Genomic DNA, 13,993 nt, shown 5'->3' on the forward strand with positions numbered 1-13,993 from the left:
TAGCGGACCACCATCACAAAGCGCTTACAAGATGCAGTAACAACAAGAAAATCCATAATACTTCAAATACAGAGAAATGCATAATACATGATATACAGTATTAAAAAAATGCATAATACATTAAACAGTGGAAAGTACATAATACATGATAGTAGCATAATACATGAAATGGTACACTAAATAACAGTGAAAAGTGCATAGTACATGATAGTAGCATAATATATGAAATAGTAGCAGCTGCTAATAGCAGATATCAGGCTTAGAACATGGAAAGCAAGAGAGAACAGGTGGGTCTTGAGATTTGATTTAAAGCGAGTGGTGGTGGGAGCATCATGTACAAAAGCTAGGAGAGAGTGCCAAAGAGTCGGAGCCATGAAGCTAAATGAGCGTTGTCCAAGTGTGCAGCACTTTTGCTTGGGGATAACAAGCAGGCCAGAGTCGGAGGACCTCAGCTTCTAGACAGGTCATAGTGGGTCAGCAGGTTGAGGAGGTACTCAGGACCTGTGTGATGAAGGGCATTGTAGGTGAGCAGGAGAGTTTTGAAAACAATCCTGAACTTTACAGGTAGCCAGTGCAGCTGGGCAAGACTGAGGTGATGTGATCACATTTTTTTACATCTGTTTTTTTCTAAAAGATTTGACTGAAGTATTTGTGAATGTTCTATCTGTAAATATTGTATGTCTCTCTGTCTAGAAATTGGGGGGTGTCTTAGTTATAGCCAAGGAAAACAAGAAGTAACTTCCAATGTACCCAATATCTTATTGAAAAGGTGTGTCTTTAATGTCTTAAGTATAGAGAAAATATTACATGTGCATGCTGTACATTTCAGTGTTTGTAAGCCTGAATGAATGATACTTCAAACCAATGACCATAATTATATATTTTTTTTGTATATATAGTGTGGCAGGGAGAGGCTTTTTTGAAATAACTGAATGTCCATTTAATGCATTGCCTGTTGTGTGTTTCTAAAGCTACTTTTATTTGTACTCCCTGGAAATTACTATGAAAAACAAAATTATTCATTTTATATTGATATCAGTTTATTGGCAGTATCTTTTCAGTGCAATCGAAATAATTACTTAGCTGGAAGGTCTCAATCTCATTTTGTACAAATTTTAGTTAATTTTATTTAAGTTTTATATGTATATATATACTGTATTTTTTTTTTTTTTTTTTTTTTTAATGTAGTCAAGCTACTCCCGCTATACTGAAGTCCACTGCAGACATTTCAGTGTGACATACTGTAGGATTCACTGGATATTTTATTGTTTAAAGTTGTTTGCAAGTTCATGTAAATACAGCCTTAATTATTTTAGTAGTCACTTATTAAGGATTTTTAGGAGGCTGGTTCCCTCTAGTTTTATTTACTGTTCAACATTGAAAGAAAAATAATTGTATCAATGAGAAAGCTATCCTTCTTTGTGTATTTCCTGTCATTCTTCTAATTTTGTGCATCTCATTACAAAATAAAAAGCATACTTGTGCATTGCTTAGTTCTTGACTTTCTTTGAACCTACAACCCCCAAACGTTTATAATTACTGAAATCCCAAACCATGGCCTAATAGAAACAGTGGGTGTCAGTAAACAGTATATTCAAATAATCCTAATGTGTTTATTTTTTTATTTATTTATTTGTTTGTTTTCTGTATGTGTGACTGAAGGTTTTGAGGCACATGTTGAAAATGTCATACTGTACATGTTATATACCACAGCATTAAGTAGCAAACAGGTTTTTAAGTTGGTTTAACCTTGTGCACTGCACAAATTATATTTGAGGGATGTAAATAAACTGGACAGTTTTGACAGTAAACAAATTTGGCTTAAACCGATATTATATATATATATATATATATATATATATATATATATATATATATATATATATATATGGTTTAAAAAAAGTTGAACGTGAATTGAAACAGTCAATGGGATGTACAGCAGCATAAATAAGCCATGTCACATTTCCCAAATGTTCAAATGATATTGCAAACAATTGAAACAATTAAAGTATTATTATTATGCCACTATCGCTTAGATCTCCAAAAGATCAGCTTTTCCCAAATGACAGTTATGTATCCGTATTTAACGAAAGCAAAAATGACGTCCACCTACTTACCGTAGATACTGCGTCATAGTAATTGTTTAGGAAAAGAAGACGGTCCCTAACTTTTGTTACAAGCACTCTCAGACCTGCCACGTCATCCGATGTGTCGTCATTGAATAATTCAGAAAGATTAAAGATGGCAGCGTCCGTCAGAGAAAAGCAGGCAGGTTTGTAAAAAAAAATATTTACATCAGTGAGCGTTTTATTTTTCATTTGCAAAAAAAAACTATTACATGTATGAGACGTGGAGAGTATGCAGGGCAGTGTTCTTTATGAATGTAGTTTATGACAGAAATGTACAGAATTATTAAGTTATCAAATCAAATTACATTGGTAATGTCGGTGTACATGTATGTAGCAACAATAATACGTCAGCGTTGTGTTAAGGACGTGGTTCATGGGTCGCGTTTAAAATATCGGAATTGTAAGTCATATTGCTAGTTGTATTGGGGGTTTTTTTTGTAAGGTGATTTAAACTCTAAATTGAACTGCCAGTGGCTAAAGAGATAATTGACACCAGGAAGTAGTGTGCAAGTTACCGTGAGATAAGCAATGCTTTTTCTATTTAGGTAATTAGAACGATTCCAAATATGTTTTTTAAACGTTAAACTAAAATTGTTTTGTGGCTTATTAATTAGAGACAGCATCCGGGGCCAATATTAATAATAATATACTATGACTAATTCAGTTGGTAAGGTGTGTTGATTGGCAGTTTTATGCCTGGGTAGATATACACATAAACAACTGCTTATATTAATTCATACAGTATAAATACATTTTAAATATAAAAACAGTGATCGACAGCATTTGGTGAGTTACCTTTTTTTTCTTCATTGGTGCAAGACAGCCGACATTAAATAGATATTGACTTGAACTGGGTGTTTTTAATACTTCGACTAAGTACTTTCACCACCTGCCCTGAGGGGATAATAGTAACATATGAATACAGTGATAAAGCACTTAACTTAATGTTGATATTGGATTTTGAAACGTTGGTTGTTACTCTATGTAAGGCGATTAAGCTAAATAGCTAAGCTATTTGTGAAAAACAGCAATTACCATATAAAAATTTAGCTGCACGTTGTTTTATTTCCTGCAGCTGTGTGTAAGTTTGTTGCAATCTAATATTTTTTTTTTTTTTTTTTTTTTTTTTTTTTTTGCGTTGTGTTTAACAGCTGCTTTGAAGCGGATGCTAAATTTTAATGTCCCTCCAGTGAAAAACAGTGCATCGGAGCCAGTATGGAAGGTAAGGGAATATGGACATATATGAAAACTGCCATTTTTAACAGTAATGTCATTGAACAACATCATAAGGAATTGTGAATGGCTATTTCTTCTCAATTTGCTGCTCCGGCTGAATAGTGCTTGATAAAACAGCCCTGTTCCGATCTATGTAGTCACACCCTACTTATTTATTTTATGTATTGTATTCTTGATATATATTTTTGGGGGCGTCTCAAAATCTGAGATCCAGGGCTGCAGCCCCTACAGCCCAGTGTTAATCCAGCCCTGCATGTGTGTGTATGCAAGCTGTATTGCTATTCAATGTAAAATACCAAACGTGCCTTTTTAAACATAAAATACATGTTATATTTGCTTGCACTTGACAACTAGTGGTTCACAGTATATAAAGTGTCACCCTGGAAATGGTGATTTCGTATAATTCAGAATATTTTTCTTTTTCTGCCTGGTGTAGGTGCTAATTTATGACAGATTTGGTCAGGATATCATCTCACCACTGCTTGCAGTGAAAGAGTTGAGAGACATGGGGATCACACTGCACCTGTAAGTTAATATTATCTTTCTGTACATCTTGGGGTTGATGTATATAATCCTTATTCAATGTAGCTTATCTTTTGGCTTTTAAGAGCATGATTTTCCATGTGAATCCTGAAAGAGTTTTATGAAAAATAATGTGTATATAAACTGGAATGGCAGAGCCAAGTTAATTGAAGTAAAATGTCAAATCTTTCATAAGAGTAGTTTTTGTTTGATAAAACCCTAACTTGTTTAAAAATGTCATTTCTGTTATTTAGCCTGTTGCACTCTGATAGAGACCCCATCCCAGATGTGCCAGCCATTTATTTTGTTATGCCAACGGAAGAAAATATTGACAGGATATGTCAGGTAATTAAAATAAATTTAAAAAAAAAAAAAAAAAAAATGGTTTGTCCTCAAAAAAAAAAAAAAAAAAAAAAAATTATATTTTTTTTTTTTTTTTTTTCTTTAAATTTTTTTTTTTTAGGACCTTCGGAATCAGCTTTATGAATCTTACTACTTGAACTTTATATCTGCAATTTCAAGAAGTAAATTGGAAGATATTGCAAGTGCGGCCTTGGGAGCTAATGCAGTAAACCAGGTTACGAAGGTAAGTCTGCTGTACAGAGTGTAATATAGTTTATATATTGTGTAGTGTGTAGAAATGTATTGCCCGTGTTGAGAAACTTGATGGTTGTACACTCATTCAGAAAGTTATTTGAATTCCTATTCCTTACAATTTATTATTTGTTGTATTTCTCTGCTTGTGTGGTTTGCAGTCGCCCCATGAAAATGTGTTTAATTTGTAACCACCATATTAATAGGAACTCCAAATATTTTGACAGGTTTTTGATCAGTATCTGAACTTTATTACACTGGAAGATGATATGTTTGTACTTTGCAACCAAAACAAAGAGCTCATCTCGTACCATGGTAGGTTACAACTGTACTAGTTGTTTATTGTTGAGTTTTGAGTATTGTTTGTTGAAAGGGGGGAATTCGCTTCCAACAGGTATAGGTTACATTTTAAAACTATATACAAAAGATATGGTATGCTTATAACAGCGGGGGTTTTATTGTTTGTTTTTTTTAAATTAAAGAAAATACAGTTGCTATGCTGTGGGCAATGTTTAAGGACCACTAATATCATGGGTTTTTTTGCTGTGAGAGTCTTTTCTGAGAATGCCAGTCAGGTACCAGGTTGTATAGTACTTGCCAGGTTTGAATAGGTACTGTGGATATACTTGCAGGTAAATCATATATCCTGTAATGAAGCCAAATCTTAAAAATACCTGCAAGATGGATTTTCTTTTAATAGTGCATGTAGTTACCGTAACACAACGTGATGCATTTAAATGAAATAATGATCTGATGAAGTATTGCGGTTATGAAGAGTCTCATTTATTTTAAAGCCATCAACAGATCGGATATCATGGACACAGACATGGAGATCATCATAGACACAATAGTTGACAGTCTCTTCTGCTTTTTTGTTACATTAGGTAAGTTCATTTTTGTGCTTGGAAATCTGTTTTTGGAGGGGTTTCAGTATGTCTTGAGATAAAATGTAACAGTTAAACCATTGTCTCATCGGAAGTACCCTTCCAGTACAGCTAGGAAGGTCTAATATTTACACCATCTAATCCTAACTTATGAAGCCTAATTTATTTTTTGATTGGTTACTCTTTGCAGATTAATTGAAAAATAACCAACTGTCATACCATTTTAGAAAGCCAGGTGGCACCAACTGTCTAATGTGAAAAGTAAAAATACAGTTGTAGTTTTATTAAGATTAGATATTATTAACCATAATTTCCAAGTTTAGTTTAATTTATTCCAGACTCTCTTTGAAACTTTGAATACAGCTACTGTTCTAAAGAAACGTGACCCCGAATTGATACATTTGACCTGATAAAGTATTATAACTAAGTTTCAGGATCCCTTGTGTGATAATATTTTACAGATTTTTCCCAGGCTGTGGCTGCTATTGCCTTCCTATGGTTCACAGTAACTGTGGACTTTCTTTGTGTCTTTTGCATAATCCTGTTTTTATTAGGTTTGCATTAAACCTCCAATTGCACCAGGAAATTCCCCAAGTCCATTCCAGTGAGAGCTGCAGTGTGTCATTTTCCAACAAAATGTCAGTCAAACACATAGATAATCAGTCAGTCAGATATTCAAAGATTTTGCAAATGGAAATCTGGCATATAGTCACAAGTCTATTAAATACAAATACGTTGTTCATAAATTGCTAATATCGTAAGGCTGCGTAAATTAATACATCTGAATGAATCTAAACAGGAAATTAATGTATTTGTGGGTTTTTTTCAGTTCTCGCACCTCTCTGAATAATTAGAATTAAAATTAATTTAAACAAAGATTAGTGAACTCTAAGCTCCATTTTGATAGGAGTAAATAGTATTTTAACTTGATTGCGAATTAGTTAAGTAAAATCAAACACGTATAACACACATTTCCCCCAACATTATGATTTGCAGAATATTAAAAACTTTTTTTATGAAATGAAAAGAAAATGAGCAAGGTGTTTTTTCTTTTTTTTTTTTCCCTCAACTTCCATTTTAAATTTGGTTCGCAATCTGTTTTTAAATATGTGGCCCAATGTTTTGAATTTATTTTTTATTTGACACAAGACATGATTTGCCCAAAAATGGTTCAACACATACTTTCTAAAACAAAACTTCTTTTTGGAAAAGAAAATGTTCACTATTGAGTGAAAGCCCACCAATCAATCACAGGTTATCTCTGACTTGCATCAAAATTGAAATGCATGAGAATAGGCTTGACATGACAGATGAAGACTTGAGATGCAATGTTAGGGTATTAAAAGGTTTCTGTCACATTTATTAAAAAAAAGAGAACTCTGAATACTATCAGGTCAATAAAATATATATCTATATATATCTATATTATATATATATATATATATATCTGCGGTTCGTCGTGGTTCCAGCACCCCCTTCAGGTGCTATGACAGCACACTCCTGAATAGCTTTTCAGTGGCCCAGGCTGATTATTATGTCAAGGAGTCTTAAGGTTTTTGTGACAAAGATGCTCACTTTGTTGTAATAATTATATATTCGCAACACACTGAAAGTGAAAATGAATATTTGAATAAACTTAAATTTAGTTTTTTTTTTTTTTTTTTTTTATTAATACACACCCTGTAAAACACTTGATGGATGTGTCAAGGTACAGTTGGCAAAACTACCTTCTGTTCAACCCATTAGCCATGTCTCTTAAAAGCATGTTACATTTGTTTTATTAGGTGCTGTTCCCATAATAAGATGTCCAAGGGGGAACGCTGCTGAAATGGTAGCAGTGGTAAGACTTGGCAACCCAATTATTTTATAATCAATAATAGGTATCGACGTTTATTTTAGTAATTTTACTCTAATGTATGCATAGAGAATCATTGGAAATTTTATATATATTTGTATACATTCTTTGAGATGTACAAGTCTCTAAACAAATTGATTGTCTTAATTAGAAGTTGTACATTTAAAAGATGTATGCATTATCCAAATTAGGACTTTTCCCAACAATTTTTTCTTGGCATTCCCTGTAGATCTTTAAAACTGTTGACTAGTTTACTCAAAAATTCCAAGTACCGAAAATGTGGGCTTGTTTGAAATTCCCTCGTAGAAGACAGAGAATCAAACACAGGAAGCCAAGAAAACAAAAACTCAAGAGAATTGCCTTTGATATAAACTTTGTGAAAACATACCTACAGCAGTGATTGATTTGTGATGTTTTACTGTGGTTTAAAACCTGAAGTGAATTACTTTAGGTTTTACAGTAGTTGCATCTCAGGGTTCTGGTGAAGTCACCAGTACACCTCGATGAAATTATAACCGTGTAATTCACTGCAGGCCATATATTCTATATTTACAACATCATCTGCCACTGGGAGAGCTAGACAGTCGTATCAGATTTTAGAACATTTTATATTCATCATGAAAATGTATTATACAAAAAATAATTCATTTATTGAACAAGATATAATATATATATATATTATATATATATATATATAATAGATATATATATATACTATATATATATATATATATATATATATAATACATATATTGGAAAGTCCATAGGGTGTTTGCAGTCATGCATAGGAATAATTTGGAACTGTAATTCACTGGTCTGTTTATTCCATCTGGTATTTTCAACAAATCTCATGGAAAACTGCCTTTGTTACTACTAATCATTTACAGTACAGTGTGTTATATTTTCTGGTTTGTAAATCTAACTTTGTTTCACCCTTCAAGAAACTGGATAAGAAGCTCCGTGAAAACCTAAGAGATGCGAGAAACAGCCTTTTTACTGGGGACACCGTCGGAGCTGGACAATTCAGGTATTCCATTACTGCATCTTTGATATGCAGGGTCTCATTCACTAAACAGCAGTAACGTGTTTTGCATGCAGTAAGCCCCTTCACTGCATGCTTTGTACACCTGCTGTATCACCAACCAGTGGCAGGCAACCTAGCAAGTCTGAGTCATTTAAATATAATCAGTAATGTTAAGTGTGGAAATGCATGCAAATCACGTCACAAAATACTGCGAGGGAGGTATTTGATACACAAACCAATTATCACTTAAGTATGCAAACTTTACTAGGTGCCTCGGCGTGTGTTAAAAGTACCGCTTATTGAAACCAGGCGGTGTCACAAACCCAACAGAAGAGCTGCAGATGTTGGGTTTCTGTTTTGCTCAACTTCTAATGTGTCTTTGGATCATCTAAGAAAAGGTACTATTGACAAGCATCTTGACAGCGCAGTGCACAAAAACAAGAAAATCATACTTGAAGTTCAGGCTAAATAATTACCGAACAAGCAGGTCCCAATTACAAGATTGTTGAAAAAGAGCACAGAAAGTGGAGAAACACGTAATGTCAACACATTAGAATTAGTGGAAGCCTTTGTGCAGCGAACATACCGATGCAACGGCTGGTCAATGAATTCTGCACATTTTGACAGCTTGCAAATGAATAATTTAGCATGCTTTATTTGTGCATATAATTAGCTTAATGAAAAGAGCTACCGCTGGTTCATTTTTGCGAGCGGTGTGGCTTCCCCCTGGCACGCGGTAATTCTGGTCATTGACCGCTGTTTAGTGAATGAGGCCCATAGAGTTGCTAATGCACAGATCTAGACATGTAAGTGCCATTGCAAAACCTTTTCAAAAAGGGCTATTGAAGAATTGGCTTGTGATGAATTTCTGATTGTTGTCTTCAGCTTCCAAAGACCTTTGTTAGTTCTTGTGGACAGAAACCTAGATTTGGCCACCCCACTGCACCATACATGGACATATCAGGCCTTGGTACATGATGTTTTGGTAAGGAAAAACTCTTGCTTTCTCATTGTGTAAAAGTGAAATTTTATATGAAATCATGTGTTAACATAAATATCCAAAGAAGTAGATCGACTCTGAGCTGCATCTCAATGTTTGTCTTCAGCATTTTGAAATCACATTTACTTACTGATATTCTGGTCCAAAACAGAAATCATTCATTTATGACTCTAGATTGTGTAGAGGTGACAGCTGTAAAAGAAATGAAAAGGAATCAGACTGTGGCTGTTTTACCAAACTAAGTGGTCAATTTAAGATCTGTTTTATTTGTCTAAATACTGCCAACCTTAACTCTATATTAATCCCTATGGTATGATTTTTATAGTCCAACTATACAATAAAAAAATAAAATGAGGTTCACTAAAATTATTATTATTATTATTATTATTGTTGTTCATTTGCAAGTTGTTTTGTAGACTTCCATGAAATTAATTGTTAATAATAATTTTATTCTAATTAGATAGATAAATATTTGCAACGTCTTACACTGTTGGTTGTAGTAGGAAAGCTACATGTACACAAAAGCATAAATTTGAATTTTTTTTTTTTTTGGTCAAGCCAAATCAAGAAGAATACTTATTTGTCTGCATCAATATATTTTTCTTTCTGAAAATAATATTTTAAATCTCATATTACACATATGGTAGCTGTTAGAAAAAATGACTTGAACTTTGACAAATGTGTGGAGCATGTTCAGTATTTCAAGCCATTTTAAAAAATAATATTAATCATTTTTCTTTTAAAGATTTTTTTAAGGAAAGTAGCACTGCAAAGGTAGGCTGTAATTTTCCAGGCTCAGCCCATTGTTATCCTGTACTACCCTTCATGTCAATGCACAAAACAAGTTGTATTTTCTTTGTCTGGGTTTTCATTTTAGGATAATTATTTCAGATGTTTATTGCACCTTTAAGTCATTGTTTTGAATATTTAATGCAGCGCCTGAAGTGTTTACAGTATTGAAATTGAACTGTACAGTATTTGTACACAGATGTACCACAATTGTTTTTGGTTGGAAGATGTTTGGTGGCCTTCCAGGAGCACAGATGACTCTTATACCTTGACACATTTCTGCTATCTGCACCTGTCAACAAGATATCTAACCCTGTGTCATGTTAATTCAGGGACTAACAAAACTGCAATTGTAACTGTCCTGTACTGGGCCCCACAGGTTTTCTAGTCCTACGAAATAAAAAAAAGTAAGCAATCTAAAGTGTGAGAACAAATCCAAATTTAAAAAATATACTGATCTGTGCAAAATGTGTTAATGGAGTATATTGTTTCTGTGGGGGAAAAAAAAAAAGCTTGACCTCCTAGAACCACTGCCTTAACAGAAGATAACAACTCTTTTACATTTGCTACACTATGTGGCTAACACATTTGTATTTCTTTAAATTGTATTTGCTAGTGTTTTCACCTGTTATGTTGGCCTTCCTTTTATAATAGTAATTTTGTAGAATTAAAACAATAAAAAAATGAAAATGGAAATATAATTTCTAATAATACACCACTTTGTTCTGTAAAAATCCAGAATGTGCAAAAACTTCTGACGTACTGTGGGTTAAAGACTTTCCCCATCGGTGGTATGGAAGCCTTTGATGTTTGTTTTGTTTTTTAACACATCAGAAAATAATGATGACATATGATTAATCATTAATATATAATGATGACAGTGCGTTGAATAAAGTTCCAGTAATAGATTAATGATGGTAACTGATGGGAATAAAAAACAAACTATTGAAAGAAAATATTGGTGTCCGGACACATGGAAAAGCTCATTTCTCAGAACAGAGCAGTAGGTAATTGATGCTGAAGTTTAAAGCTATATTTCTTATTAAATTCAAAATAAGACGGGTGAGGCAAATGTTTCCAACGATGTTCAACCATTATGCCTGAAGGCAAAAGAACAGTGGAAAATGGATGGTTGGACTGCTAGTTCAAGGAAAGTATCAGTTTTGGCACCAAATGCTTGGACATGTCTTATATTACTGCATGTTGTTTAACTCAAATTGTTATAATGAACTTACTTAACCTTATAACTTTAACTAAAAATATATAGACTGCTCACCTTTGACCATTGTTCCATAGTCCAGTGTCTGTGTTCTTGTGCATGTTTTAGACTTTTAGCCTTTTTCCCCTTTAACAGAGGTATTCTTACTGCAACACATCCTTTAAAATTTAAGGCGTGACCTTCGTACTGTTGATTTGATGGACAGCGACACCTGTGCCTTCTGCAGGTTCTGTTGTCAATTCAACGCTTGTCGTCTTTCTATTCCTTAAGGATATTATCTTCAAGTATTGCTCATCCTAGTTAAACAGCTTTTTCTTCTAGTCTTAGGTTTGTCTTGGGTAATGGTTGTAGTTTGGAATTTTAGATTTGTACATTTTGTACAGATTATTCCCAAGTGTCTGAAGTCCTTAAGGGAGTGATCATATGTTTGTACTATGTTTTGGATGATATAATTGTTTTGGAAGACTGAATGATCTTTAAGTCATCTTTAAATCTTCAGTTATGCCACAGTTAATAATCAAATATTAATATATCCAAACTGCCAGGTATTGGATTTGAAATGCCTTCAAAAATATGCTACATGTGTTTTGACTTTAATTTGTTCTTGTTGTTTATCCAGTAACATATGCTGTTAGCTATTTTCCGCTTTCTCTGGTACTTTTTGCTTTTATTATGGTTAACCAAATCACTTATAAAGAAACAAACCTTTTAGAGCAGTTATGAAAAGTATGTGAAATGAATCAGTTTAAAGGCATTTTTACAAAACCATTATGTTTTAAATGCGGAAGACAAAAGTCTAGTGCTGGCTGAAATTCAGTTAATCAAATTCAAACAAACCATTGACAATTATTTTTTTTTTATGTTGCTAAATAAATGAAAATCTGAGTTAATCTTTTCATGTATTCGACTGCTGGCAACAGGCTTTAAGACAGATATAATGAACTACATAAGCTGTTCATGTTTGTGCTGCAGACATCAATAGTTTTTTTGTTGTTGCAGGATTTCCATTTGAACAGAGTGGACATGGAAGAGTCCACTGGTCCTGAAAACTCACCAGCTGGTGCAAGACCAAAGAAAAAGAACAAGAAAAGCTATGACTTGACAGCTGCTGACAAGTTTTGGCAAAAACATAAGGGCAGGTGGGTGCTCTCTTAAAAATAAGAAAGTGCTAAATATTGTGTAATTATATATATAGATATAGATATAGATATATATAGATATATAGATAGATATAGATATATGATATAGATAGTTAGATATGTGTATGTATGTAGTGCTAGGACAAACACAGAATTTTCATGTTTGGATATTTGCTCATAATTTAAATATTCGTTTGGATATTCGTTTTTTATCAAAAGTAATAAAACCCATTATATTGCTCTAACGCAGGCTTAGTGGCCATTGTTCCTGTGTGTGAGCCTTTATTTTACAGCAAGACCTTACAATATGTAACACGTTAAAATAGAAAAATATCCCAGGAGTAAAGAACAAGTTGTGTAGGACTTACTTTACGCCAGTGAATTCACTACACAACAAAGGGTGCCAAATAGCAGTTCAAGCTAAACGTTATTTTGTTTATTCACGAAATATAGTACTTAAAGTTGACAACACATTTTTTTTTTATTTTATATATTTTATATATATACAGCTCTGTAAAAAATTGAGACCACTGCAAATTTTTCTTAAATCAGCATCTCTACATGTATGGCAGCCATTCCATTCCAGTGTCTGTTGAATTCCAATACAGGCACACCTCATTCTACTGAATCAGGTACTGATTATGGGATCACCTGAACCAAATCGTATTTAACGAGGAAAAGTATAAAAACCACTCCTGTGGTCATCACTATCCTCTTGCAATAGGACCAGCTGGATGTCAAAACAGTGCTAGTAGTGCTAGTCACAAGCCATCAAACAAAGCCGAGATGCTTGAATTTTTGCGCCAGGAATGGCATAAAGTCACCCAACATCAATGTGAAAGACTGGTGGAGAGCATGCCAAGAAGCATGAAAGCTGTGATTGAAAATCAGGGTTATTCCACCAAATATTGATTTCTGAACTCTTCCTAAGTTAAAACATTAGTATTGTGTTTAAAAATTAATATGAACTTATTTTCTTTGCATATTCGAGGTCTGACAACACTGCATCTTTTTTGTTATTTTGAGCAGTTGTCATTTTCTGCAAATAAATGCCCTAAATGACAATATTTTTATTTGGAATTTGGGAGAAATGTTGTCAGTAGTTTATAGAATAAAACAAAAATGTTCATTTTACCCAAACACATACCTATAATTAGTAAAACCAGAGAAATTGATAATTTTGCAGTGGTCTCTTAATTTTTTCCAGAGCTGTATATATCCTGTATATCTCGCATATCACACATAGCTCATTTTCATTTGCCATTTTGTGAAACTGTCGTGCAAATTCTGGTGAGACGGTAAATAAATGCAAGGTATGTTTGTCATTTGTAGTAAATACGAACATCTAATTTTTGTATCCAAGTACGTGCCAAAAAATATTTTCACTATTTATTTATATATATATATATATATATATATATATATATATATATATATATATATATATAATGTGTAGCATTTTTCGTTTTAAAAATCACAAGTGGGTATCGACATGCTAACCCACTTCAGTTTTTTTACTATAAGAGTGTCTCAACATAAGCAAAATACACCTTTCCATATTTGTAATTGTAAAGGTTGGCACTGGAGGATCAGTGAATTACA

The 13,993-nt window shown here is 33.3% G+C and overlaps 1 protein-coding gene across 1 annotated transcript in view; it reads left to right on the top strand.

The window, feature by feature from the left end:
* The first annotated feature begins 2,225 nt into the window (after nt 1-2,225).
* Nucleotides 2,226-13,993, top strand: part of scfd1 (sec1 family domain containing 1) — a 32,586-nt gene continuing 20,818 nt past the window's right edge. The window contains exons 1-11 of the mRNA XM_041276249.1: nt 2,226-2,272; nt 3,281-3,351; nt 3,802-3,890; nt 4,142-4,232; nt 4,351-4,473; nt 4,709-4,796; nt 5,276-5,365; nt 7,150-7,205; nt 8,162-8,247; nt 9,130-9,229; nt 12,252-12,391. Coding sequence (XP_041132183.1) covers nt 2,242-2,272; nt 3,281-3,351; nt 3,802-3,890; nt 4,142-4,232; nt 4,351-4,473; nt 4,709-4,796; nt 5,276-5,365; nt 7,150-7,205; nt 8,162-8,247; nt 9,130-9,229; nt 12,252-12,391 — 965 coding nt within the window. The 5' untranslated portion in view covers nt 2,226-2,241. The remainder of the gene's footprint in view (nt 2,273-3,280; nt 3,352-3,801; nt 3,891-4,141; nt 4,233-4,350; nt 4,474-4,708; nt 4,797-5,275; nt 5,366-7,149; nt 7,206-8,161; nt 8,248-9,129; nt 9,230-12,251; nt 12,392-13,993) is intronic.

The sequence above is a fragment of the Polyodon spathula genome, chromosome 17 (assembly GCF_017654505.1).
Source record: "Polyodon spathula isolate WHYD16114869_AA chromosome 17, ASM1765450v1, whole genome shotgun sequence".
Lineage (NCBI taxonomy): Eukaryota > Metazoa > Chordata > Actinopteri > Acipenseriformes > Polyodontidae > Polyodon > Polyodon spathula.